The sequence below is a fragment of the Heteronotia binoei genome, chromosome 6 (assembly GCF_032191835.1).
Source record: "Heteronotia binoei isolate CCM8104 ecotype False Entrance Well chromosome 6, APGP_CSIRO_Hbin_v1, whole genome shotgun sequence".
NCBI lineage: Eukaryota > Metazoa > Chordata > Lepidosauria > Squamata > Gekkonidae > Heteronotia > Heteronotia binoei.
Window position 1 is genome coordinate 66,795,480 of NC_083228.1, and position 26,550 is coordinate 66,822,029.

The 26,550-nt window shown below is 41.9% G+C and overlaps 2 protein-coding genes across 3 annotated transcripts in view; one reads left to right on the top strand and one right to left on the bottom strand.

Moving 5' to 3' along the window:
- The window catches only part of SHOC2 (SHOC2 leucine rich repeat scaffold protein), a 92,658-nt gene extending 76,430 nt beyond the window's left edge, over positions 1–16,228 (bottom strand). Inside the window, exons 1-2 of the mRNA XM_060241661.1 lie at positions 15,980–16,228; positions 4,526–4,578 (exon numbers count right to left, since the gene is read on the bottom strand). The gene's annotated coding sequence lies outside the window, so the exon portion shown is untranslated. The remainder of the gene's footprint in view (positions 1–4,525; positions 4,579–15,979) is intronic.
- BBIP1 (BBSome interacting protein 1) lies at positions 4,126–26,389 on the top strand. 2 transcript variants are annotated; one of them, XM_060241662.1, is made up of 3 exons: positions 4,126–4,130; positions 24,438–24,485; positions 26,098–26,389. In XM_060241662.1, the coding sequence occupies exons 2-3, from the start codon at positions 24,446–24,448 to the stop codon at positions 26,253–26,255; spliced, it is 198 nt and encodes a 65-aa protein (XP_060097645.1). In that variant the 5' UTR covers positions 4,126–4,130; positions 24,438–24,445; the 3' UTR covers positions 26,256–26,389. The 2 variants fall into 2 exon arrangements, with proteins under 2 accessions (XP_060097645.1, XP_060097646.1); XM_060241663.1 differs by lacking the exon at positions 4,126–4,130 and adding an exon at positions 23,180–23,342 and having other exon boundaries at positions 24,412–24,485.
- The last annotated feature ends 161 nt before the right edge of the window (positions 26,390–26,550 follow it).

Genomic DNA, 26,550 nt, shown 5'->3' on the forward strand with positions numbered 1-26,550 from the left:
TTGTAGGCAAAAACATCTGGAGAGCTACCGTTGGCCACCCCTGCATTACAGGATTCCATTTGGAAGGATGCACTACAGATTACTAGAATGACCCTCTTTTTTAATATCTCCAGCAAATGCAGAAAGAAGAAACTCTCTCTGCTACATTTCCCCATCAGAACAAAACAGCAAAACTAGTTCATGAGTCTGTGATTGGGGGGATTCCATCAGAACTGTAATCACTTGCGGAAATACAGAGAAACTGATTCCTCCCCACTCTCTTCAGCAGAGAGAAACAGCCAAGTCCATGCTCAAGAAATGATATTCTTACACCCCTCTAGCTTCAGAAGTAGTAGCCCCCTTCCAATAGCTTCTTAGAAGATGTGAGATGACTATCAAATGTGGAATGTGTGAAATAGCAGCTTCCAAGAATAGGGAAATGAGAGGCAAGAGATTTAAGGAATGACCTTCCCTAGTTCATGGCAAGCCTCCAGGATCAGATTAACAATTAGGTCAAGTAGGCACTGGCCTATGGGCCCCTACGCCTTTAGGTGACCAGGGCCAGCATCCCCCCCGCCCTGGTTTCTCTCCTGCTTGCAGCCCTCGGAGCCTGCATGCGCAACCAGCAACTGAGCCACTCTGCCCAACTTGCCTGGTGTGGCTGCTGGTGGTGTTGCCAAGTTTACCTCTCCATGCCTCTCCCCTGCAGCTTTGTCAAAGGGGCTTTTGAAAAGGTGCCTTCATGCTGCAGTGGGAGCCATGGGCAGCAGGGTGGGCACTCCAACTCTGAGATAATTTGCAAGGGGACCCCCAAGATTTTGACTTCCTAGGAGCTTCCACAGAGTTAAATCTGGCACCGCAAGCCTCACATCATAGATTTTGTAACTGTAATGCTACTTAAACACATAATTATTTTTTTAAAAAAAATTAAATGTAACACCCTTGAATATTAGGGCACCACTGTGAAGTCAAAAGGATCAATTGGCCTTTTTCTTACAAGATCACTTTGCAGTTGCCAATAGGTATGGAAATATTCTAAATTATGCCATGATACTGAGCAACTTCTAAAGATTAGGAGGAGGTAAAAAAGGTAAAAAAAGACAGAAATCTTTTCAAACATATTCTTCAAAGTCTGTTAGATGATGCATCAGACTTTAACACAGAATAAATGTGTTCTATGACATTTCTACTGAAAGAAAGGGGAGGAACAGACACCCTTGCCATATGCCAGTTAAATATTCCGTAGCATCTAAATGCTACAAAAATTTATGAATCCAAGTAGCATCTACATGTCAGCTATCAAAACTGTTCATAGCCCAGTAACCAAGCAATAACCTCAAAGCCTAGTCTAAAAATAATTTGTGTATCCCTTTAATAACTGCGCTTTGGATCCCTAGATGATTCCAATTAAGTTAGATGGGAATAAAAAATGAATCATACAAACCCACATGAGGTTCAAAGTTTAAAAGTTCTGTGTTATCTGTACTTATACACATGTACTTTTCCAGACATTAATTTACATTTTCATTCTCTGAACATATTACTCTACCTTTTCCATTAACATCTAACTAGTTTATGGACAAGCATGATGGGATTTTTAAAAACCTAACTACCTTACTTCAACATATTTTCCACTTTAGCTGGAAAATGATGAGGTAAGACTTATCTAGCCAAAAAGAGCTTATTTTTATCTGTGAAATTACATAACTATGAGAAAATGCATTTTATAAACATCAACTCCCCCCCCCCACTTTATAAAACAGGACACTCACTTGTAAATAAATTCTAACATGGATTGTGAGTTAAATGGTGCAATCCATGCAAGTAACAACGAAAGATAACACTACACTGAGACACTTTTTCTGGATGTTGAATGTATTAATTACCACCAGTCAAGCCACCTAATGGGAACCTCTATGTTCTGAGGCAATATGCCAAAATACTATCTCCAGGGTGGGGGCAACAATGGGGGAGAACTATTGTCTGTTTGTGGGCTTCCTGAAGTAATCTGATATGCTACTGGACTAGGCATATCTTAACTGTCAAATCCAATATAGAATTACTTTAGTGTGGTCCACATAGGTTTAGACTGAAGTAACTCTGCACAGGATTGGATTGTCAGTCTGATCGTGCAGGTAGATTCCTCAGCAGCATTCTCAGACTTCAGTAGTAATAATTGTCTGAGATTATGTTGGTGACCTATACAACATGAAGGACCACAGGGATGATCAGAGAACCTTCTAATCAGGGGCAGGACAGTGGGAGGGCTTCTAGTGTCCTGGCCCCACTGATGGACCTCCTGATAGCACCTGGTATTTTTGGCCACTATGTGACACAGAGTGTTGGACTGGATGGATCACTGGCCTGATCCAACATGGCTTCTCTTATGTTCATTCACCTATCTAACTTGGAGGGATGCTCATGAAAGCTGGTTACTGAATGTACCCACCCCCAACACATACCGTATATTCTTGTGCCCGTACTGCTAATCAACACACACTGCTATGGGATCAATGTCAGTGTAACCTGACACAGTTCCACTTTAAGGACTGCAATCAAGGAGCATCAAATTTTTCATGTAGTATAATTAAAGAATTTCCTTTCACTACACAAAGAGACTAACTCCAGCAGAAGTTCACAGAAGGTAGTCAAGTTCACAGAAGGTAGTCAAGTTCACAGAAGGTAGTCAACTCAGTATTAAGCTGAGTCTGAGGGATTTTACTTTATTTTAATATTATAATATTTAGATTAAAATCAACAGATCACATCATTGCAAAACAGTATAGAAGCTCAATATTTCAGCTTTTAAAGCACAATTTTATATAGTTTTTCATAAATCCTCAAAGCATTTCTCACACAATCTCTCAATAATCCATACAAAAATTCTGCAAAAAAGAAGGCAGTTGACAGGTGACTTGCCACACCACCCCGACTTTGCAGCTATGCAGGAAATTTGAAATAGGCACTCCTAGTTCATAGCTCACACTTTAATATGCTGTGCTTCAATTTCATATTCTCTAGTTTAAAATACCATATCTAGTGCACTGACAAAGGTTAAACAGGTTAGGGCTCTTTAGCTTGTAGAAACATGACTGAACAGTGACATTATAGAGCAGGGATGGCCAAACTGAGGCTCTGTAGCCACATATGGCTCTTTCACATATACTGTGTGGCTCTCAAAGCCCGCACTGCCCCCATTGGCCAGCCTGGAGAAGGCATTTGTCTCTTTAAATTACTTCAAGCCAACCCAGATAGCAGCTTGGAGAATGCATTTAAAGTTGCTTTCTTTCTACCTCTACCTCCCTCTCCTTATATCTATTTTCCTTCCAGCTCTCAAACATCTGATGCTTATGCCTTGCAGCTCTCAGACATCTGGCATTCATTCTGTTTGGCTCTTATATTAAAGCAAGTTTGGCCCTGTTATAGAGGTTTACAAAATTATGCAGTACTTTTCTCCCTTTCTCACAATTCAAGAACTCCTGGAAACTCAATGGAATTAATGAGTAGTAGGCTTAGAACAGATAAAAGGAAGTACTTCTTCATCCAAAGAGTAATTAACATATGGAAGTCACTGCCACAGGAAGTGTTAGTAGCTACAGGCAGACAGCTTCAGGAGAGGATTAGATAAACATATGGAGCTGAGGTCCATCAGTGGCTGTTAGCTGTAATGTAAGGTGTAGTTGAAACACTATTTCTGGGACAGTAACGCACTATATTCTTGATGCTTGGGAGGCAATAGTGGGAGGACTTCTTGAGTTTGGCTCCACTGGTGCACCTCCTAATAGCACTTGGGTTTTGGCCACTGCATGACACAGAGTGTTGGACTAGATGGGCCACTGGCCTGATCCAATGTGGCTTCTCTCATGTTCTTATGTTCTTTCTTGAGCTCAGTTTCAGTAAATGCATAGATAAAATTTACTTGATTGAACTTTGTTAGTTGGGAATGTCAATCAGAAAGCTTCTGAAATATAGGAGCTCTTTTAAGCCTAGAACAGGGAAAAATTAAAATGCAATGGAAAGGGGGGAGGGGGGTTTACAAAGCTGCATTCCGCCACAAAATGTCCTCCACCACCTGTCATTTTTCAAGAAGGCAACTGCAAAGGAGCATGATAAGATTTATAACGGGAGAAAGAATGAGGACTTCAGTGTCACATACCCAGATCTGGTAACGTATAGCCTACTACTGTCCTCACTCTGGGGTGGGGAGGACAATACGTTGCCCAGTACACTCTCTCTTTCCATACTGTACTGGTGAAAACTGTTAAAGCCTTTGATGGTGCTCAGTCTGATTAGTTATGTGATGTCACGCTGGGAACACAACCTCTAAATTGTTTGCATCCTACAGAAAGAGCTGTTCTTAAATGGATGCTGCTGAAAGCAAGCAAAGCAGAACAGAAGAGAGGTGGACAACAGGTAAACTGTAGACAGTAAGTGCTGCAGGAATCCCTTTTTGCACTTAAAACTATTTACTTCTCTGAATATTTCATGTACTACTAGCCTTGAATTCAAACATTCAATCTAACTATAATTGAAAGTAGGTACAAACCTGGTTTGTGACATCACAAGTACAGAGTCCTAAACCACCGTTCCTTCACCACACTTTGCAAGGTAAGGGAAGAGGGAGGAGTCAGGCACATACATAAGCTTTATGGACACAGCCAGTCCTCTCAGAAAACAACAAAGATTTATTTCATGCATTGCTTGAGCCCTCTTCATGAGCTTGTAAGAGGGCTCAAACCCACAAACAATGCATGGGGGGAGAGGGGGGGGGAGAGAGAGAAATGGAGAATTGGAAGGGGGCCCTCCAAAAGGCATTTTGTCCAACCCTAGAAATCTTTAGTCTCTTGCAGATGCAGGCGAGGCTTGAGCTGCTGACCTTTGTAATTACCAGGCTTTGACAGGCTGTGCAAATGCAACAATCCCACATACCATCTGACACAAAGTAGTTATCAATAAGAAATGCCCTTCAGTACTCTACATGGAACAGGTCAAACCCTACACCAAAGGATAAATGGGACACATATCTGACATCAGGAATCACAAAATTGAAAAATCTGCAGGTGAACATTTAACCTTCCAGGACATTCAATGGGTGACCTCAAATTAGCTGTTTTACTGCAAAGGAACTTCAAGACCAGAATGGAAAGGGAAATTGCTGAATTACAAATTATTACAACACTTAGAACAAACACCTCTCTAGGGCTCAACTGTTTTTTTTCCTCACTACATATGCTAAACTCATTCAGTCCTTACATCTGTATTCCCACCAAGCAGGGCTATACATCCTCTTTATTAGTGTATTTCTGATTTGAAATAGCAGGATACTGATTGTAATTGTAATGCAATGAATCAGAATGGTATTTTGGAATGCATTCCTCTAATCTGGCAGAGGAGACGTGACAACAGGATCATATAATCACTCTTAACATTCTTAACATTGAAACATCTTTGTCTGTTTTCTCCCAGAACTGAATCTAAATTATAATGACCTTATGAATTTAGCTTATTTCTGTTTGCATCTGTTAAAACATTTCATTGCAATGTATGCTTGTATGCTGATTTGCTGTTCAACCTTTGCCATATATAGATATAGATAAGCAAGTCTGATTCCATCCTATTTGACAAAGTGGGCATGCACACGAAAGCTCACAGCCTGAATAAAACTTCATTGGTCTTAAAGATGCTATTGGACTCTTAACTTTGTAACACCGCTTCAGACCAACACAGCTACCCATCTGGAGCTACCAGGACCAGATGTTACAAGAATCACAACAGAACTGTTGTTCCTTCTCTCATTCTCCCCTCTTTCAGGTAACACATAGTATAAAGCAATGGATTTCATGACATCTTGCTCTGCATTTCACATATCACGTAATTGCCAAGTTAGCAACAATCTGCTCACCACCACCACCACATAGCACATTATTTTATACTATATCTTAATGGGAAGGGAAGAAGACTCACATCCACAGCAAATCCATTATTAGTGTTGCCATGTCTGATGGCAAAGAAAATTAGAGAAGAGCTGCAAACAAATATATTCTAAATAGTAAGGGGTCTATTTAGATCTTATTTAGATTTTCCCAAATGGAGAGCTAATCCCATTAGGATAACAGAAAAGAAAGCACAAATTTGTGCATTCCTGACTGCTTCAGATCCAGTTATCTTGGCCAGTAAGAACATAAGAGAAGCCATGTTGGATCAGGCCAACAGCCCATCCAGTCCAACACTCTGTGTCACACAGTGGCAAAAATTTTTATATATACACACACACTGTGGCTAATAGCCACTGATGGACCTCTGCTCCATATTTTTATCTAAACCCCTCTTGAAGGTGGCTATACTTGTGGCTGCCACCACCTCCTGTGGCAGTGAATTCCACATGTTAATCACCCTTTGGGTGAAGAAGGACTTCCTTTTATCCGTTTTAACCTGTCTGCTCAGCAATTTCATCGAATGCCCACGAGTTCTTGTATTGTGAGAAAGGGAGAAAAGTACTTCTTTCTCTACTTTCTCCATCCCATGCATTATCTTGTAAACCTCTATCATGTCATCCCGCAGTCGACGTTTCTCCAAGCTAAAGCGCCCCAAGCATTTCAACCTTTCTTCATAGGGAAAGTGCTCTAGCCTTTTAATCATTCTAGTTGCCCTTTTCTGGACTTTCTCCAATGCTATAATATCCTTTTTGAGGTGCAGCGACCAGAACAGCACACAGTACTCCAAATGAGACCACACCATCGATTTATACAGGGGCATTATGATACTGGCTGATTTGTTTTCAATTCCCTTCCTAATAATTTCCAGCATGGCATTGGCTTTTTTTATTGCAAACGCACACTGTCTTGACATTTTCAGTGAGTTATCTACCACGACCCCAAGAGCTCTCTCTTGGTCAGTCTCTGCCAGTTCACACCCCATCAACTTGTATTTGTAGCTGGGATTCTTGGCCCCAATGTGCATTACTTTGCACTTGGCCACATTGAACCCCATCTGCCACGTTGACACCCAGTAGATAAATTAGCATACTACAAGAATGGATTATCAAAGTTTTAAAAGGAATCAGTCTTATAAACACTTGAGAGCAAAAGCAAAATTAAACTCACTACTTGAGCTAGAACTCCTTGGAAATTATTCCAAGACTCACAATATATAGCATATTCCATCACAGACTGAATATGACAATTAAATTGTTATGACTGATTGATTTTCTTTGATTTATATCTTGCCCTCCCTGCTGATGATTAAGACATTAGGCACTGGAAACATTTAATAAGTGGTAAACTTTAAAAGTATATAGATTATGAACTGAAATTTTCTGTTTTCCTGTAAACCATTTTACTAACATTATGTTTCTTCTAAAAGAGTACTATATAATGGTCACATGTAGAACACAGTTCTAAGTATTCCAGCTTTTACTTACATACACGGCTTTTTTGTAGGAAAACCCCCAGCAAGAACTCATTTGCATATTAGGCCACATCCCTGATGTTGCCATTGTTTTACACAGGGCTTTTTTGTAGGAAAAGGCCAACAGGAACTCATTTGCATATTAGGCCTACACCACCCTGACACCAAGCCAGCCAGAAGTGGGTTCCTGTGCATTCCTGCTCAAAAAATAACCTTTAAGAACATAAGAGAAGCCATTAAGAACATAAGAGAAGCCATGTTAGACCAGTCCAACATTCTGTGTCAGACAGCAGCCAAATAAATAAATAAATAAATATGTTTTAACCTGTCTGCTCAGCAATTTCATCGAATGCCCACGAGTTCTTGTATTGTGAGAAAGGGAGAAAAGTACTTCTTTCTCTACTTTCTCCATCCCATGCATTATCTTGTAAACCTCTATCATGTCACCCCTCAGTCGATGTTTCTCCAAGCTAAAGAGCCCTAAGCGTTTCAACCTTTCTTCATAGTAAGCTTTGCTTACATACATGACTGAAGTATATCAGTACCAGCCAAAATCCTTTTCATTTTACTTAAACCTATATCTACATCTGAAAAATTCAAAGATGAAGGCAACCTTTTCTTAATCAGCTTCGGTTATCTTGTCAAATCAGATGTGTGTGTTATTACATTAAGAATTTTAAAATTCAAGATCCTTTGAGTATTCCCATTTTCTCAGATATTAAATTACTTTTAATTGTTCCAAGAATCACAATATATAGCATATTCCAAATAGCAATCTAGTAATGTCCAACTAAAATTAATATTGTGCTCTTTAGCAGAACTAGTTCAATGTCTGCTCCAAGTTTAAGCAGTAATGTAAACAGGAGGAAGAGCTTCAGTGAAATGTTTGATCAATGATAAATTCTCCACATGTAAAAGCATCTGTTTCTGCCCATGCTATCAGCCTGTGCTTGTTCAGCATGAATGCCTTTCTACAGAAATTCAAAACATGCTTCATGAATTAATCATAAGTTGTACATGAAAGTCAAAAAGCATCTAATTTTTTTATACAACCAGTATTCCCACCAAACCATATACAGTTTTACATAAACAGAAGTGTTGAAGCAAGTGGAACATACTTCTGGCTCTAAAGCTGTGAAACACACCATAAGTTTAACCTTACAACAGCTTTGCCTAGTTGCAAGGTTGCTATTTGAAAAGCAACTAGATGGCATCATGTCTGCTACGAAAACAGGACACCTGTAACCTGTTTCCCCCCCACACCCTAAATTTACCAAATTCCCCTCCTCTTGTGTACATCATGATGTATTGGTGCAATAAATCAACTAAATCAAGGGCTATGAATTGCCGGAGAGAGTTTTGCTTAAATATATGAGAATACTTACCTTCAAAATACCAGTAACCTACAGCAGAAAAAATCATTGTCAGCTATCAGACCTTGACACATAGAAGTCACATCTTGTACCCTTTAAATAAAACACATATCCAGCCTTGAGCAAAGCTCCATCAACAAAAACCTATCTGAACACCAGTTTGACTAAAAGAATGAACTCAACTGTGCAGCAGCATTTAAACATTCATGATCATTCAAATGTAGAAGATATTTCAAAATGTCTGTACATCATATAAAAGCCATGGATCCTTCAGAATAAGAAAAATGTTATTATATGCATTAGAGCGGACAAAAATGCAATTTCCCTTAGTGCTAGGATAACTTCAGTTGCCTGTTGACTTTGACATAACATAAACTAAAATATTTATATTTGCCTAGCAATATTTGGCTATCTTATAACCTTCATTTAAGGCCATTTCAAACTTAAGTGTTCTACATAGTAAGCACACGAATTAACAGTGTGCAGGCTACATATACATACCTTTTTCACATATACACTAGGACACAGCAACTGGCTGTTTGCACAAGCTTCAAAATAAACATCTGCTATTACCACACATGACTGCCTATGGTCAGTTTATAAGCAGAAGTGTTTTCTACACAAGAGACTGGCCACATTTTAAGGAGCCTTTAGGAATCAGGGATGATTTTTTTAAAAAAAAATTACCAGAGACACACAAATTCATCAGAAAAGAGAAAGCAGCAACCATGATAAGTATTGCCTAGGAAAACTTGGGGATATAATGGGAATTATAAACAAACACTATAAGCAGGAAGGTCTCTTCTCATGCATTTTGAGTTCCTAAGAGAAAATGGAATAGAGTTAAAATTAATTTGAGACAACTCTAGGACCCATGAATGTGGGGCGGGGGGAGTTGCCTCCATTTCCCTATATAATTAAAATCACCCCAGTTCCAAGGCTTAAAAGAATCTTAGGTACCAACCATATGTTCATAGGCACCAAGCAAGAATTTAGTCAAAAGAAAGATGAACCCTCTCCTTAAAAATGTCACTCCCCCCAAAATTAGTGGATATAACTATAACATGTACACAAACAGATTCAGATGGGTGGCCATGTTGGGCTGAAGCAACAAAACAAAGTTTTGAGTCCAGTGGTACTTTTAAGACCAACAAAGTTTAATTCTGAGTATAAGCTTCTGTGTGCATGCACACTTCTTCAGATCCATTGAATCAGATTTCAAGCCTTATATATAGGTTAAAAAAGGATGGGGGAGCGGTTAGTTGCCAGGAAGGACTAGTAAAAGTCAAGACACATAAGTAACTGGACAATAAGTATAGCTGAGTTTCGATTAAAGCATTTGGTAAGACCTGTGAATGGCAGCAAATTAGCATACAAACAGATGTGAGAACTGAGTTTGAGTCAAGTAGCACCTCCAAGACCGACAAAATTCAATTATGGGTATAAGCAAGAAACTGAGAGACTTAGCATGTGTAGATGCACTTGTTGTTCAGATACATTGAAACAGATTCCCTCAAGCATTATAGGTGGAGAGGGGTTAGCTGCCAGGAAATGCTAATTAGAACCAAGATGCACAAGTACAGCTAAGAGTGGAATAACGCAGTTAAGATCTGTGAATAGCAGCAAATTAGCATACAGATAAGAGTTAACAACAGATATGAGAACTAAGTTTGAGTCCAGTGGCATCTTTAAGAACAACAGTTTCATTCTGGGTATAAGTGAGAACTGAGTGACTCAGCATGTATAGTGAGAGAAGAACCTAATGTCTCTGTTAAGCCCTGAGGGGTCCATTGTCCTGAGTATTGTAATAACTTGTAATTCAGCAATTTCTCTCTCCATTGTGTTCTTGGAAGTTCCTTTGCAATAAAACAGCTACTTTGAGCCCTCCCTCCAGAAGGCTGAAATCTTCTTCTCAGTTTTATTATTCTGAAATGTTCTTCTAAGTTTTATTATTTTTAATGTCAGATTTGTGTTCATTTACTCTTTAGAGTAGGGTTTGACTTGTTTGCTCTATGTAGAGAACTGAAAGGTGTTGCTGGCATTTAATGGCATATACAATGTTAGAAGAAACCACTTTGAATTCCAAACCCCACCAGCTATATGTGGCACTGCTTACTGTACCTCATTCCTCGTCTGAAGAAGTGTGCATGCACACGAAAGCTTACGTTCTGAATAAAACTAAGTTGGTCTTAAAGGTGTAATCGACTAATATTTTGTTCTACTACTCATATTTTGTTCTAATACTTCAGACTAACATGGCTGCCTACTTGGATCGATAAACAAGTATGTAAGCCTGAAATGATGTAGCTGATGTTATTAGGTCTGGTGATTGTGTTGTTTGGGTGTATGTTGCAGCAAAGTTGGCATATGGTTTTATTGCAAGCTATGGTCCCAGTGTCCATGTTCAAATTAGATGTTGTATTATGGTGAGTGAGGAGTTGTTTGAGACTGGGGGGCTGTCTGTGTGCAAGAATTTAACCTCTACTGGATAAGACAGTTCTCTTTTACAAGTACTGGGGGGGGCAAACCTTTTCTTGCATATTCTTAGTTATCACATCTGTTGTAAACTCTTTTATTATCTGTATGCTAATTTGCTGCTATTGGCAGATTTTACCAACAGCATTATTTCAATCTTAGCTGTACTTATGCATTTTGACTCTAATTAGCCCTTTCTGGCAGCTGGCCTCCCTGCCTCCCCCAACCTATATGTAAGGCTTGAGGAAATCTGTTTCAATGTAGGTGAAGAAGTGTGCATGCAGAGGAAAGTTGATACCCAGAATTAAACTTTGTTGGACTTAAAGGTGCCACTGGACTAAAACCATACATGCAATTGTAAGGCAATCTGCCTTTTATGGCATATCTGTGAAAAACCTATTCTTGTATTTAAGTAACTACTGCAGCTTCCAAGAAAGAGGATCTCCTCCCTTTTCAATTCCAATGAGGTACAAACTGCATGAGAAGAGGACTAAAAAACACAAACTACTGAAATTACATCAAAAGAGGGCTTTTTTTGCTGGAAGATATCTACACATGGATACAGCTGCAGGGATTATACCCACAACTGTATACTCAAGTCAAGCTGTGCCTGTTATAAAGTGGGCACTAAATAATGGAGGCAAACCAAACATCACCATCTATGCTAGAATTTCAGTATTTGTTAAAAGTGGTCCTTTTAAAAATGCTAGGGAAATGTCCATTTAAACAAAAAAATGCAAAACAGCTGTCAGTCATACCAATTCTAACACAAAGAGTTGGTTAAGTCTTCACACATTGGCTGCTGTGTGTTTAGTGCTTCACATATTCTTGTTCTTTTTGCTTCTCCTGCATGTTTTATCAGTTATAGACCTTTGGAACAATGAGCTGCCTCTCTTCCTATTTATTATACTACCTTGAGCATTTACAAAAGGATGGTTACAAAAATTAGAAAAGCGCAGAAACCAAACCACGTCTTACTTAATGCAGGAGCACTTGAAATACATGAGCGGATACAAACTGCAATACCACAACTCAAAACAATCCTACACGCAGGGAATATACCTTTTCATTTATCTGGAAAAATCCTTTATTAGCAGGAGCTGATCCTATAGAACGCAATGCTTTAGCTGCATTCCTGCTTTCAGCTAATAGAATAAGAGTAAGGCTGTCTTGTTGACAGCACAGAAATTATGACTATATATTTGGAAGAAAATAGTACATAAGCCAGCACCTAATGCCAAAAGGCATATTGCCACAAGGCATGCCAAAGCAGGCAAAGAGAAGGACTGAGATTTCATGTGAATCCTTGAGCAATCTCTCTGGTTCCACCCTAAATGATAAGAGGGAAACAGGAGGCAAATTCTGATGGGGGAGGGGGAACAAATGAAGAGCAGGATATACCACAAGGACTAGAGGTAAGGGTAAATGGAAACCTCAATTTGCCGTTCCCTTTCATCACATAGAAGAGCCCCATGGCACAGAGTGTTAAAGCTGCAGTACTGCAGTCCTAAACTCTGCTCACGACCTGAGTTCGATGCCTGGCGGAAACTGGGTTTTCAGGTAGCCGGCTCCAGGTTGACTCAGCCTTCCATCCTTTCAAGGTCAGTAAAATGAGTACCCAGCTTGCTGGGGGGAAAACGTAGCTGACTGGGAAGACAATGGCAAACCACTCCGTAAAAAGTCTGCCATGAAAACATTGTGAAAGCAACGTCACCCCAGAGTTGGAAATGACTGGTGCTTGCACAGGGGACCTTTCCTTTCCTTCATCATATAAGACAGGATTGGCTTGATGTTACCCCCAAGTGGTTTGGGCAAAAGCAACAAGTGATAAATGAGATGCCTTAACTTTTAATCTGTGGTAAGAATCTGAACAGAAAATTACAACTGTCATTATTTCAAAAGTTTACTGCAAGATTTTCCTCTCTTGTCAATCTTTTCCAACAGACTTTACCAGTTCTAAATCCATCTAAAACATTTCTCCCTACTAGACCTTGGGTATATGTCATAACCAGGCTTTGAATTCAGCAGGAGCTCGCAGGAACACAGCTCCTGAACCTTTTTTAGGGTTCCCCCTCCTCCTTCCCACCTACCTTGTCCATTGAATAGTATGTGCAGCTGCATAACAATCTCTGGATTAGGAGAGTGGGCAGCCAGCCAGCTACCAGCTTTGCCACACACCCAGCAGCCCTCATTAACCCCTGGAGAAGCCCACACCACCCTTTCTCCACTTCTTACGTGATTTTGGGCAGTGGGTGGTTTGCTGGCCTTTCGACTGGGGGGTGGCCAAGGAGGGCCCCAGATGAGCGAGGTCTGAGTAGGCCTTGCTCGCCCCGAGCTCTCCTTTCTTGTATCAGGTTGGTTTTGGCTGGTGGGGGCAGTGTATGCTAATGAGTTATACTAATGAGCTCCACCATCTATTTTTCTACAAAACGACCCCTGGTCATAACCTACGTAATGTACTGCACATGCATTAGAGTAATTCTCTATCAAATTCATAAAGACTGTGTGCCAAGTCAGGTCCTGACTAATGGCAAATTTTCCATATGTGTGTCACTAGAAGGATCAGAGAATGAAACTGTAAAAGTATAACACTGATAATACACATGGATACAGCTGCAGGGATTATACCCATGACTGTATAATGGAACATTGCTAAGGTGCACCCATCAGTATTTTATATATATGAGCCCTATGGCACAAAGTGGTAAGTTGCAGTACTGCAGTCCGAGCTCTCTGCTCACAACCTGAGTTTGATCCCGGCAGAAGCTGGGTTCAGGTAGCCAGCTCAAGGTTGATTCAGCCTTCCATCCTTCTGAAGTCGGTAAAATGAGTACCCAGCTTTCTGGGGGGAAAGTGTAGATGACTAGGGACAGCAACGGCAAACCACCCTGTAAGAGGTATGCAGTGAAAACGCCGCGATGCAATGACTGGTGCTTGCACAGGGACTACCTTTACTCACTCACTCTCTCTCTCTATATATATATAGTGACACACACAAACATATATATACATTTATATATGTGGTAAATGTATACACACACACACCTATATATATATACACACCCCATATATATAGGGTGTGTGTGTGTGTGTGTGTGTGTGTATATATATATATATATATATATATATATATATATATATATCCCACCCCACAACCTCTTCCCCATGATACCTGTAAACTGAAAAATACTGAGTCGCCCAGTAAACACTGTTTGCAAGTTCAACAGCACAGAAAAAGCAGAATTTTACTTTCTATATATTACTAACCAGATTAGATTAGTACTTCTGCATTTTAGACTACTGCAAGTAGAGTTTCCAAGTAGAAAATAATTCCCCCCCCTAAAAAAAATTGTTGACCAAATGTCAACCATGGCCAGCTCATTCCACTTGCTACATCTACAAAAACTCAACGCTCCACAAAACCAAATTACTAGTGATTATTACAAGCCAAAATGAATCCAGCTGCCATCTCTTAGGTAATTCAGTTCTGCTGAGCTTTGCTACTCTGGATAAATCACTGAGAAAATCTAAATATTTAAACACAACAGTAATGGATTTTTAAAACTCAGTTTATCTAAAGCACATCTCCAAATATAATAAATCCAGAGACCACTAAAATGTTTGCGCTTAAAATACAGGCACATGTCACTGTAACGTCTAAGATGACCAATGTGACTTAACTTCTGAGTTTAAATGAAAAATACAGCAACAATAAAATACAAGTAGTCACCTTTCGAAGGGTTTTTTTGTTACTTAAGATGACTAAAAAGCTGTCAGTTGTGAAAAACTGCCCTTTAAAATTATGTTTCAGCAGTTTTATGGTTCCAAGGCAGGCTAGAGCATGCAATTAGAACTCAGCTGCAATTACTTGACTATAGAAGCATTTTTGTTCATGCATAAATCCAACTATAAATTTTTTCACAAAGCATTTCAACCAGTGCTCTTACATTAGCTCAATGCTTTATCACACAAGTTTTAAAAAATCAACATTCATCAATATAAAGGTAAGCAAATAATCATACTTTAATTATAGTATAAAATAAAACAGTGCACGTCAACAACTGAAAATGTACAAAGAAAATGTTCAGCTGTAAAAATGAAACCAGTTTTCAGGCAGGTTTCAAATTACAAATATTTCAAAACAGACACTTTTACTATGTGCAAAATTATTGTTGTTAAAAGCAAGCTATCATATTTTAAATACATTATGTTGCATATCTCAAGCAGAACACACAACAACAATAATAAAATAGAAGAATTGCCCACTTTTCTAAAAGCAGAAGAAAGCTCTTCTGACATAGCCACTATTTTAACATGCAACTATGAACAGTCACTAGAAATATCTGAAAAGCCATTAACTCTTTTTTGTACGTTCTTCTCCTATCAGGGCCAAACACAGGGTGAAATACAAAATGATACTTTTTAACACCAATTCAACATATACAGGAAAAAAATGTATGAAAATGTACAGTTCAGAAACTATCCCCCTGCACACTTGACAAGGCACTCTCCTACACATGACAGGAATGTGCATAATACTAATAAAAATATTCTGCTTTTTGCCTCCCAAGAATTAGAATTCTAGAAAAGGAGTGCCTTCATTGTTAAATTGTTAACAAAAGCCTATACTTGGTTAACAGCAGTTAGCAACCAGAACAAACACCCAACCTATACTTTTCGAACACTATGTAGGATACTTCGATGCAAATAACCCAAGTTCCACCCATCTCAGACACTAGCTGTACCTGCTAGTATAGGACGACACGGCTTTTATACGTTTGGGGCTTCCTGCTTCTGCTCGCTACAATCTCTTCTGCTGCTTTTCCTTCTGCCTTATGGCCTCTTAGGCCCAACCCCTACTTCCTGTCAGCAACAGCAGCCGAGAGCAGCTTGGAACAGACGCCTCCACCTACAGGCTTACAGCCGCAGCAGATAGCAAAACACAGCATTGCACAGGCGCATATACACACGCAGTCAGTCCTTTCACCACCTCCTTAGCCCTTTCCCCTGCAAACTCCGCCCACTGCTTGAAGTCTCAGCCTGAGGGGGGCTTCCCCCATCTACCCCCCCCCCCTCGCCGAACTGCTGCTACTGCCGCCGCCACTCCCCACCGGCTGCAGCCTCCTCCATATCCAAATAGGTCCCTCTGCAGGGGTGTAGTCGCTCTCCAAGGGTCTTCTCTGCCTGCTTATCCTCGACCCTCTGCATAGCCCCCCCCCCCCGATCACCTCACACGCTTGCCTGGGACCCTGGCCTCTCCTTCAACCCCCCCCCCCCCCTTTGCTCACCTACACCGAAGGGAGGGTCAAGCCTTCCAACCCTGCCACGACCCCCTTCCCATTTGCCTGCTTGGAGCGACCTACCAGGATCCATTCATAGCGCACCCCACTCCGTCCCCTTGCCCGTGGCCCAGCTGCCAGGGTCCCCCCTTCGCTCCAGAGCCGCCTGCCTCCCACATTCCTTCACTCGCCGTCTTCCCACCACCGAAGCCTCTTCCCCTCGCCCAGGTTTCGGCCCCCTCGGTCGTTACCAATCAGCAAATCTTATTCCCAGCGCCAGCTATCCCCCACCCCCTCCGACCCCTATCCAAATGCTCCAAACCTCCCGGCACTGTCTGCCACCCGAGACCCCCTCCCAGACAGCTCCTGGCATTTCCCCTCTCCGCATTCCAGCTGCAGCCCGCTACCTTCCCTTCGACGCAGGCCTCTTCCCACCTTCCAGTCCTCCTTATCGTGTAGGAGCCGCCATCCCCTCAGCCGCTATCACCGCACCCCCTCGTCTTCCCTACCGGCCGCCGTCACCGCGTACTGAGCGACCCGTCACGGGACTCCACGCCCACAGGCCTTCACGGTAACCATAGAGAGTGGCAGGTGGAGCGGCGCGCCGGCTTCAATTCCCGGCCGCCGCCATCTTAGTATGGAGACGAAAAGTCTTTGTTGCTATTGGCAACGGACGGGGGATCGAAGATATTAATGAGGGAGAGAAAATCTGGAAAGCGAAGCGGTGATGTGTGTAAAAAAGGGTCTGGGTAAAAGTAGGATCTTAACGGATCCTCATGAACTCATATGATTTTTACCTTGAAGCAAAATCCAATCACCATCATGCAGTAGAACACGTCTTAGACTATAGGTGGCAGCACAAAAATCATGCCTCCACGGATTCGTGGCTGAGCACCAGCAGAAAAAAAACATGGTTTCAAACTACGGATCCTCATGAATTCATATGATTTTTCAGCTGAAATGATATAAAACCACCATTATGCCATAGACCATGTCTTAGACTATAAGTAAAAATACAGAAATCATGCCTTCACGAATTCGTGGCACCACAGTAGTGCAAAAACATATTTCCAAAGCATGGATCCTTATGATTTTTGCTTTGGATCCCCCCAAACTCAACATCAATTCTTATATCATGTCCATGGGCAGAGTTTGTATTACAGAAATTGTGGATCCATGGCTTCGGAACAAAACCATGGAACAAAAACATGGTTTTGGAGCACAGGTCCTCATGGATTTTGCTTCGCATCACCCAAAACTCACCATCCAATCACATATTGTGTCCATGGGCAAAGCTTGCACTCCAAAAATCATGGATCCACATCTTTGTGGCAATACTGTGAAGCCAAAACATGGTTTTGAAGCACGGATCCTCATGGATTGTCATGATTTTTGCTCACCATCCAATTACATATGTCCATGGGCAAAATTTGCACTACAGATATCATGGATCCATGGCTTTGTGGCAGCACCATAGAGCAAAAACTTGGTTTTGAACCATGGAGCCTCATGAATATTTATTATTTTTGTTTTGGATCTCCGCAAGTTCACCATCAATTCTTATATCATGCCCTTGGGCAGATTTTGCACCAAAGAAATCATGGATCCATGGCTCTGTGGCAGCACCATGGACCAAAAACTTGGTTTTGGATCACGGATCCTCATGGATCCTCATGATTTTTGCTTTGGGTTCCCCCAAGCTCACCATCCAATCACATATCATGTCCATAGGCACCTCAGAAATCACGGATCCATGGCTTCGTGGCAGCACATGGACCAAAAACGTGTTTTGAACCACGGATCCTCATGATTTTTGCTTTAACTACCCTAAGCTCCCCATCCCATCACAAGTCATGTCCATGGGCTGAGCTTGTACGCCAGAAATCATGGATCCACGGATTCAAGGCAGCACCATGCAAGAAAACTATTATGCCAAAGCACAGATCCTCATGGAACCTCATGATTTTTGCTTTGGGCCACCCCAAGCTCACCATCCAAACATGTAGTGTGTCCATGGGCAGAGCTTGCACCCCAGAAATCACAGATCTGCTGCTTCGTGGCAGCACCAAGGAGGAAAAACATTGACGTGAAGCACGGATCCTCATGGATCCTCATTATTTCTGCATTGGGTTACCCAAAGCTCACCATGAAATCACATGCCACGTCCATGGCCTGAGCTTATAACCTAAAAATCACAGATCCATGGCTTTGTGGCAGTGCCACGGAGCCAGAACATGGTTTTGAAGCACAAATCCTCGTGGATCCTCATGTTTTCTGCATTCGGTCATCTGAAGCTCACCATCCAATCACATATCGTGTCCATGGGCTGAGCTTGCAACCCAGAAATCATGGATCTCTCAGTAGCTGATTCCACTATTGGGCAACTGTTATCGATAAAAAGTTTGTCCTAATGTCCAGCCGGTACCTTGACAACCTTATATTAAACCCTGATCGTGAGTTCGCTCCTCTGCTGCCAACACGAACAGCTCCATGCCCTCCTCTAAGTGACAGCTTTTGGAATAATTAAAGAGAGCAATCCTGTCCCTCCTCAATTTCTCTAGACCGAACATTCCCAAGTGCCTTTCCTCAGAGGGATTCATCTCCATATCATAGATCCCAGTGTGGGGAGTCTGAAGCAGCAAAAATATCAATACTGTGCACAAGAAATAAATATAGAACAAAAATTTATAGACTCTGGGTCAATTATTGGAACATTCTGAGATACCAAAGTACACAGTAAAAAATCTCTTATATAAGGGGTGGTTCCACGACAGAAAAGAGCAGTCCTTCTGTTCATAAAGTCCACATTCAAAGTATTAACACTTATCCAAACATTCTGTGTGGAATCTAACACTCCTCTTGAATGATGAGGCTTCAAATCTACTGAAAATGCAATAAGATTTTCTTGCTTGACATCAGATTCTGAATATTACAGTAAGGCTCTTGAAAAAGCATTTTTAATGCAAAATGTGATCTGAAGTCAACAGGCATGTAGGAATACTTCTTCAGAAGTTCTACTTTCCTTTGAAGCCTCATCATTCAAGAAAGTTTGGAACCTCACCAGGCTACTGAGTAGCCCTACCAGTCATGGGATGAGAGATTGGGCCCTCAGATGGATCACAAATCGGTCAAGCAATAGCAAGCAGGGAGCTAGAACAAACTGGCATTTATCTCATTGGAAGATCGTGAATGGTGGGGCCCATAGAAGACTTAGAACCACTATTATTTCACTTATTCATATATAAGCAGGAATAAGTGCTGAGCGGTGTAGTTGTCACGTTTGCAAATTGTGCCAGGATGGTGAAAACTGAGGCCGGTTGTGCAGTGGTGCCTTGACAAGGTAATCAGCTCATTGTGAAGCTTCAGTGAACAAAGCTGAATTCATGCTGGAGATTATTGGGACAGAAGATGAAAACAAAACAGTCACTGTTGTTATGCCCCTGTAAATTTGTGTAGCGTGCGTGGTCCTATTTGGAACAGTGTGTGCAGTTTTGGGTGCATTATCTCTAAAATAACACAACATAGCTGGGGAAACTGCAGAAGAGGCAATTTTCCTTCTGTCTGTGAGGGTCCTTACCTTCCACGGAACATGCAGTTTAGGGTGGGATTCTTTCTCCACAATGATGGAGAAAGCAGTCACATTCTTTGCAAGCCTTATTAGCCATGTCCTGGTGAACAGATGGCAAAACCTGATTTACAGTACATCTAGAAGTTGGCAAACAAAGTGGGATACTTTTCCTCTCAGGAGGAGGAGGAGACTGTAGATTTGTACCCCACCCTTCTCTCTGAATTAGGGTTGCCAATCCCCAGGTGGGGGCAGGGGATCCCCCGGTTTGGAGACTCTCCCCCCCGCTTCAGGGATGTCAGAAAGCTGGGGAAGGGGAGGGAAATGTCTGCTAGGAACTCTTTTATTCCCTATGGAGATTTATTCCCATAGAAAATTATGGAGAATTGATCCACGGGTATCTGGGGCTCTGGGGGGGGGCTGTTATTTGAGGTAGAGGCACCACATTTTCAGTATAGCATCTAGTGCCTCTCCCCAAAGTACCCCCCAAGTTTCAAAACGATTGGACCAGGGGGTCCAATTCTATGAGCCCCAAAAGAAGGTGCCCCTATCCTTCATGATTTCCTATGGAAGGAAGGCATTGAAAAGGTGTGCCGTCCCTTTAAATGTGATGGCCAGAACTCCCTTTGGGGTTCAGTTCTGCTTGTCACAGCCTTGATCTTGGCTCCACCCCTAATGTTTCCTGGCTCCCCCCCCCCAAAGTTCCCAGATATTTCTTGAATTGGACTTGGCAACCCTACTCTGAATCAGAGTGGCTTACAATCTCCTTTATCTTCTTCCCCCACAATAGACACTCTGTGAGGTAGGAGGGGCTGAGAGAACTCTCTCAGAAGCTGCCCATTCAAGGACAACTCTTGTGAGAGCTATGGCTGACCCAAGGCCATTCCAGCAGCTGTAAGTGGAGGGGTGGGGGATCAAACCCAGTTCTCCCAAATAAGAGTCTGCACACTCAACCACTTCAGCAAACTGGCTGAAGAGTCTTGAAAATTTTCAGTCTATGAAAAATTTAACTAAGCGGGGACAGACATGATTGAGGTTTTAAAGTTATGCATGGAGTGTAGAAGGTGGATAGAGATAACTATTCCTCCTTCTGCCATAATATTGCACTCAGGAGCACCCAGCTAAAGGAAGCACCAATTTACTCCATGACTGACATAATTATGGAATTCACCATCTGAGGATTGTTATCCACAGGGAAAGAAGGCTTCAAAACGGAACATAGGAAAGGTCTATCAATGGCTACTAGCCAATTTAAATGAAGGGAACATTCATATACAGAGCCAAGAAACCTGTGAAACCCAGTGCCAAGAGGAAGCGCCAGGTACAAAACTTTGTTTCTCTACTGCATTTGTTGGCCGCACAGGACAGATGTATGGTCACTGTGTAAAAGGAGATTATGAACTAGATGGTCTTCCACACCCATCTATAATTTAATTTGGGAAAATTTTCACAATAAACAAAAACCACCTAATTTATGGTGCTTCCTTGGTGACAGTTTTGAGCATTTACCCAGAAAGGATACAAACAAAGAGACAGTATTCAAGCTTAACACTTGAAGGAGACTTCAGGGGAACCACGCATAAAGAGCCTAAGGATTCAAAGCTGAAAAGTCAAAGGATCCATGAAGATTCATTGTTCAGAAGTATGTCTGCACACTGTGACAGTGCACAAGGTGCTCGAAATGTGATTTGTATGTTGCAAACCCTGGCCATAGACGTGATATCTGCATGGATAATGAATGTAATGAACAAGAAAATTGTGGATGTGTGATAGTTGTTCAGCAAGCTGTCACCATGGACATTACATGTGGTAATGTCCACATGTGGAAGTTTTCCTTGACTCAACGGAAAAACCTTTAAGTTCCATGGGGTGGCCCAAAGCAAAAATCATAAGGAAAAAGGAAAGGTCCCCTGTGCAAGCACCAGTCGTTTTCGACTCCGGGGTGACGTCGCATCATGATGTTTTCACGGCACACTTTTTTACGGGGTGGTTTGCCATTGCCTTCCCCAGTCATCTACACTTTCCCTCCAGCAAACTGAGTACTCATAAGGATCCATGCTTAAAACCATGTTTGGTTCCACGGTGTTGCCACAAAGATGTGGATCCACAATTTTTGTGGTGCAAGCTTTGCCCATAGACACAATATGTGATTGGATGGTGAGCTTTGGGTGATCCAAAGCAAAAATGATGAGGACCCATGAGGATCCGTGATTCAAAAGCGTGTTTTGACTCCATGGCACTGCCATGAAGTCATGGATCTGTGATTTCTGAGGTATGAGCTCAGCCCATGGACATGACATATGATTTCATGGTGTGATTTGGATGACTCAATGCAGAAATCAAGAGGATCCATGCTTCATAACCATGTTTTTGCTCCTTGGTGTTGCCATGAAGCTGTGGATCTGTGATTTCTGGGTTGCAAGCTCAGCCCATGGATATGATATGTGATTGGAGGGTGAGCCAAAGCAAAAATCATGAGGATCCATGAGGATCTGTCCTTCAGAACCATTTTTTGGCTCCATGGCGCTGCCACAAAGATGTGGGTCCATTATTTCTATGGTGCAAGCTTTGCCCATGGACACAATATGTGATGGGATGGTGAGCTTGGGGTGGCCAAAAGCAAAAATCTCTCTAGGTTCTCAACCATACTGTGTTTTTTTCCTTCTGGTTTACCCACCTGGGGACTGGCAACCCTAGCTACAGTCAACCATCTATCAGTGGGCAGCACGCAAACGAACACGTGACTATGTTTCCAGCGCTTTCCGAGCGATCGTCACTCTTCCGTCACTCTTTTGGCACAGGTGGCTTTTGTGTTGGGGTCGCAGAACGTGACCGTTGTTGTTGCGATTGGAGCTCACACTTATTCGGCCGTGTCTGTCAGCGGCAGAGCCTGCGAATTTTAAAGCGCGTCACCATTCTCACACTCTTGATTATGTGCCTCCCCCTTTCCTGCCTTTTATAATCTGTTTTATTGTCTGCACCCCTCGTTGCCAATAGCGACAGAGACGTCTGTGTTCTGTTCCTGTCCAGCCTGGCTGCGCCCAGGCGTGGTTGGCATAGAGATTTTTTTTTTGTAAGGGCGGGCACTACAATGAAGCCCCACTTCCGATTTCCTCTAGAGCAGCGCCATAAACCGGGCAAGGGCATAATACAAATACAGGAAGCCGTTCTCTCCCACTCCTCTGTGATGCGCCCCGGCTGCCCCTTGCTGTAGTTGTTGAGCCGGTTGAAGAGGCGCCTTAAGTGTTTCTGAGGCTTTGGGAGGTAAGCAGCTCAAGCCGCAGATTGCCCGCAATTAGAATGGGGATTCTGAAGGTCAGTCCTAATGGGAGGGAAAAACAGAGCGATAAGGAGTGCGAGATTATTCGAAGAAGCCTCGGCAAGTGAAGGAATGTGGGAGGCAGGCGGCTCTGGAGTGAAGGGGGCGGGGGGGGGGCGGCGGTCCCTGGCAGAGGGGTGAGCTATGAGTGGATCATGGTAGGTCGCTCCGAGTGATCGTGGAAAGCAGGGAAACGGGGAGGGGGTCGTGGTAGGGTTGGGTAGGTTGGAAGGTTCGACCCTCCCTTCGGTGGAGGTAGGCAGAGGAATGGGCGGGGGCGTGCCCCAGGCATATAGGCGGGATGTGGGGCGCTTGGGGTCTCCCGAGGGATCGGGGATGAAGCAGAGCGTTGGGGAGCGAGGGGTAAACCCTTGTCTGTATTACCGTTGCGCTCTTCTGGATACAGAGACTGCATAGGGGGTATTTTCCGCTGCTGTGGACAATAGAGCTTCTTGACCCAGCAGAAAAGAGACTGTGGAGGCTTGGTTTTTTGATATTTACAAATAAATTTGAACCCGTTAGTCGGGTAGTAGTGGTAGTCTGCTGCAGCTAAAACCACACATTCTTGTAGCATTACTTATTGTGAAATAAAGCAGTTTAACCTGGGAAGTCTATTGTTGAATGTCCAGGAGAGTTTAATGGCTTTTCTACTGGTCTCGGAGCATTTCCGTTTCTAACATCTGATTTATGTCCATTTATTTTCTTACAGACTGTGCCATTCTTTCATTTTAAATGGCATAAGGGAATTTCTGGTATATATGAGTATATCCTATTAGTATGCAACTGAATGAGCTTCTCTGATGAGGTCCTCGACATAATCTCACTAGAGAGAATATGGGAACAGAGTTGATACTGGGGGTTTTTCCCACAAATGCTTGTACATGGAATCTTGGAGCTTGGCTGTAGACATTGAATCACACGGTGTGCTTAGGATAGCTGGGAGCATGAAAGTACATGATTCACAAGTTTCCAGTGTGCCTGTCTTTGCAGTAATCCTTTTCTTATCCAAAGCAGATACAGTAATTTCCTTAAGTGTCAACCAGGGAGAATGCCTGAATCAAAATTTCGGGAAGTGTTACCTAAGCAAGGTGAGTGGCTTTTCCCATTAGTGGGCTCATGAGCATCCAATATACTTTTCAGGTGCATTTATCTGTAAATCCTAAAGTGACTTTTGCTAAAGTTCCAGTTTCTTACAAGATGCAAGTTTTGAAACATTGTTAAAAATGTCTCATTTGATGGTTGGGAATGTATTGCATTTTTATACCACTCTACCTTTAAGAAATCAGGCGGGATTGTGTTCATGGTTCCCCCCCCCCCCCCCACCCCATCCAGTTTTGTCCTTCCAAATCCTTCTCAAGTAGATTAGGCTAAAAGTGTCCCAGGCTATTCACGGCCCTGAACCTTGGCCTTTCTCTAATCCTTCGTATTAGTGTTATTGTACTCAGCTTCTATCAGTTATTGAATAATAGTGTATGTGGCATTCTAAAGAAAATACTAAGGCATGAGCTTTTGTAGGCTACCCTTCTCTAGCAATAGTACCTTCTCCCTAATTTCTCATAATTTCACTATTGCTTTAAAAAGCTGTTTAACTGAGTAGCAGAACCAGTCTAGAAAGTAACTGGTTAAGAAATGAATTCATCTATCACCACTTAATGGTGTAAAGTTAATACGTAAACCAAGTAAAGGCAAGAACTTCATGCACATAAGCCTGTATGTCATACAGCTGATGTAAAAAAATTAAGTTTATACTTTTCATAAAGATCAGAGAGAGAAAACAAAATCACTTCTAAAATGCTAGGTGTCCACAATGAAATTTCCAAGCACCAAAGATGACCTTTAATTGGAGATTTGTCAAGATCTGCCCTAAGCACTGAAATGTGATGTCATGCTGTGACCACTCAAGTATACTGGCACTTGTTTGTTTTCTGTAGAGTGTGGGGCTAGTGCTATCAGGGTACTTTGAGCTGTTTGTTTTTTCTTATGAACAACTGAAGCATCACTTGCTGAAGTAGATCTTAATATAGAGAGAGCTGTTTGAAGGATAAGCTTTCACATGGAGTCAGCTGAAACACACTATGGGATGGAAGAGATCACATTTGAAACTTGCTTACTATGTATTTATGTTACTTGTTAAGACTCATCTCTAGGAAAACAATTTATAGGACTGTGTAGTGCAGGCATAATACCAGTTTTGTGTAGTGGTTAAGTGCACGGACTCTTATCTGAGAGCACCAGGTTTGATTCCCCATGCCTCCACTTGCAGCTGCTGGAATGGCCTTGGGTCACCCATAGCTTTCATAAGAGTTGTCCTTGAAAGAGCAGCTTCTGAGAAAGCCTCTCAGCCCCACCTACCTCACAGGGTGTTTGTGAATAAATGAGATTGTGAGCCACTCAGAGACTGAGTGGAGGGCAGAATATAAATCCTTTTTTTCTTCTTCTTCTGCGTGAAGCAGTGCCCATTAAGGAATTTTTTTTTGGGGGGGGGCTGCTCTGTAGTCTGTTACATGTTGTCAGATAGGTTGTTTTATGCTTTCAGCAATCCTAAAGAAAAGTTCAAAGACCTCCTGGTGAGCTTTGTGGCTGAATGAAAATTTGAATCCAAATTTTTCCAATCATAGAAACTACACAAACTGATTATGTTTGGATCTGCAGATATGTATTGTATGACGATGAATGATTTTCTGTTTTTCCTGTTTTTAGGTAAGCTGGCAGTGGAAGATGTGACTACAATGGTGTTCTGCAAGCCCAAGTTGTTACCTCTAAAATCAGTAACCTTAGAAAAGCTTGAGAAAATGCAGCGTGAAGCACAAGAAACTATTAGACAGCAGAATCAGCTTACTCAGCAATTAGCAAAATAATTCAGAGTTCATTTTTGTTTATCTGCATAGATTTCTCTTGCTGGCGTAGACACCAATTAAATCTGCTGTGAACAGTAAACGGAAATAAGTTTGGTATTATCAAAGAGCATAAACAATTATTATTGCAGTTGAAATTGTGTGGCTCCTTTGTAAATGTAAAGGACTTCAAAAATGCTTGATTTACATATTTTGATATCAGAAACACAACATTCAGACCAAGCCATAAATATGGAAGTCGATTTCTTAAAACTCAGGTTTACAATGAATGACTTTTCACTAGGCTATAGGAACACAC

What these genes read in the sequence shown, in the direction of transcription:
- BBIP1 (XM_060241662.1), top strand. Translation starts at nt 24,446, where the DNA reads ATGCCTGAATCAAAATTTCGGGAAGTGTTACCTAAGCAAG. An exon ending in GGAAGTGTTACCTAAGCAAG is followed by an intron (nt 24,486 to 26,097) that starts GTGAGTGGCTTT and finishes TCCTGTTTTTAG; the next exon opens with GTAAGCTGGCAGTGGAAGAT.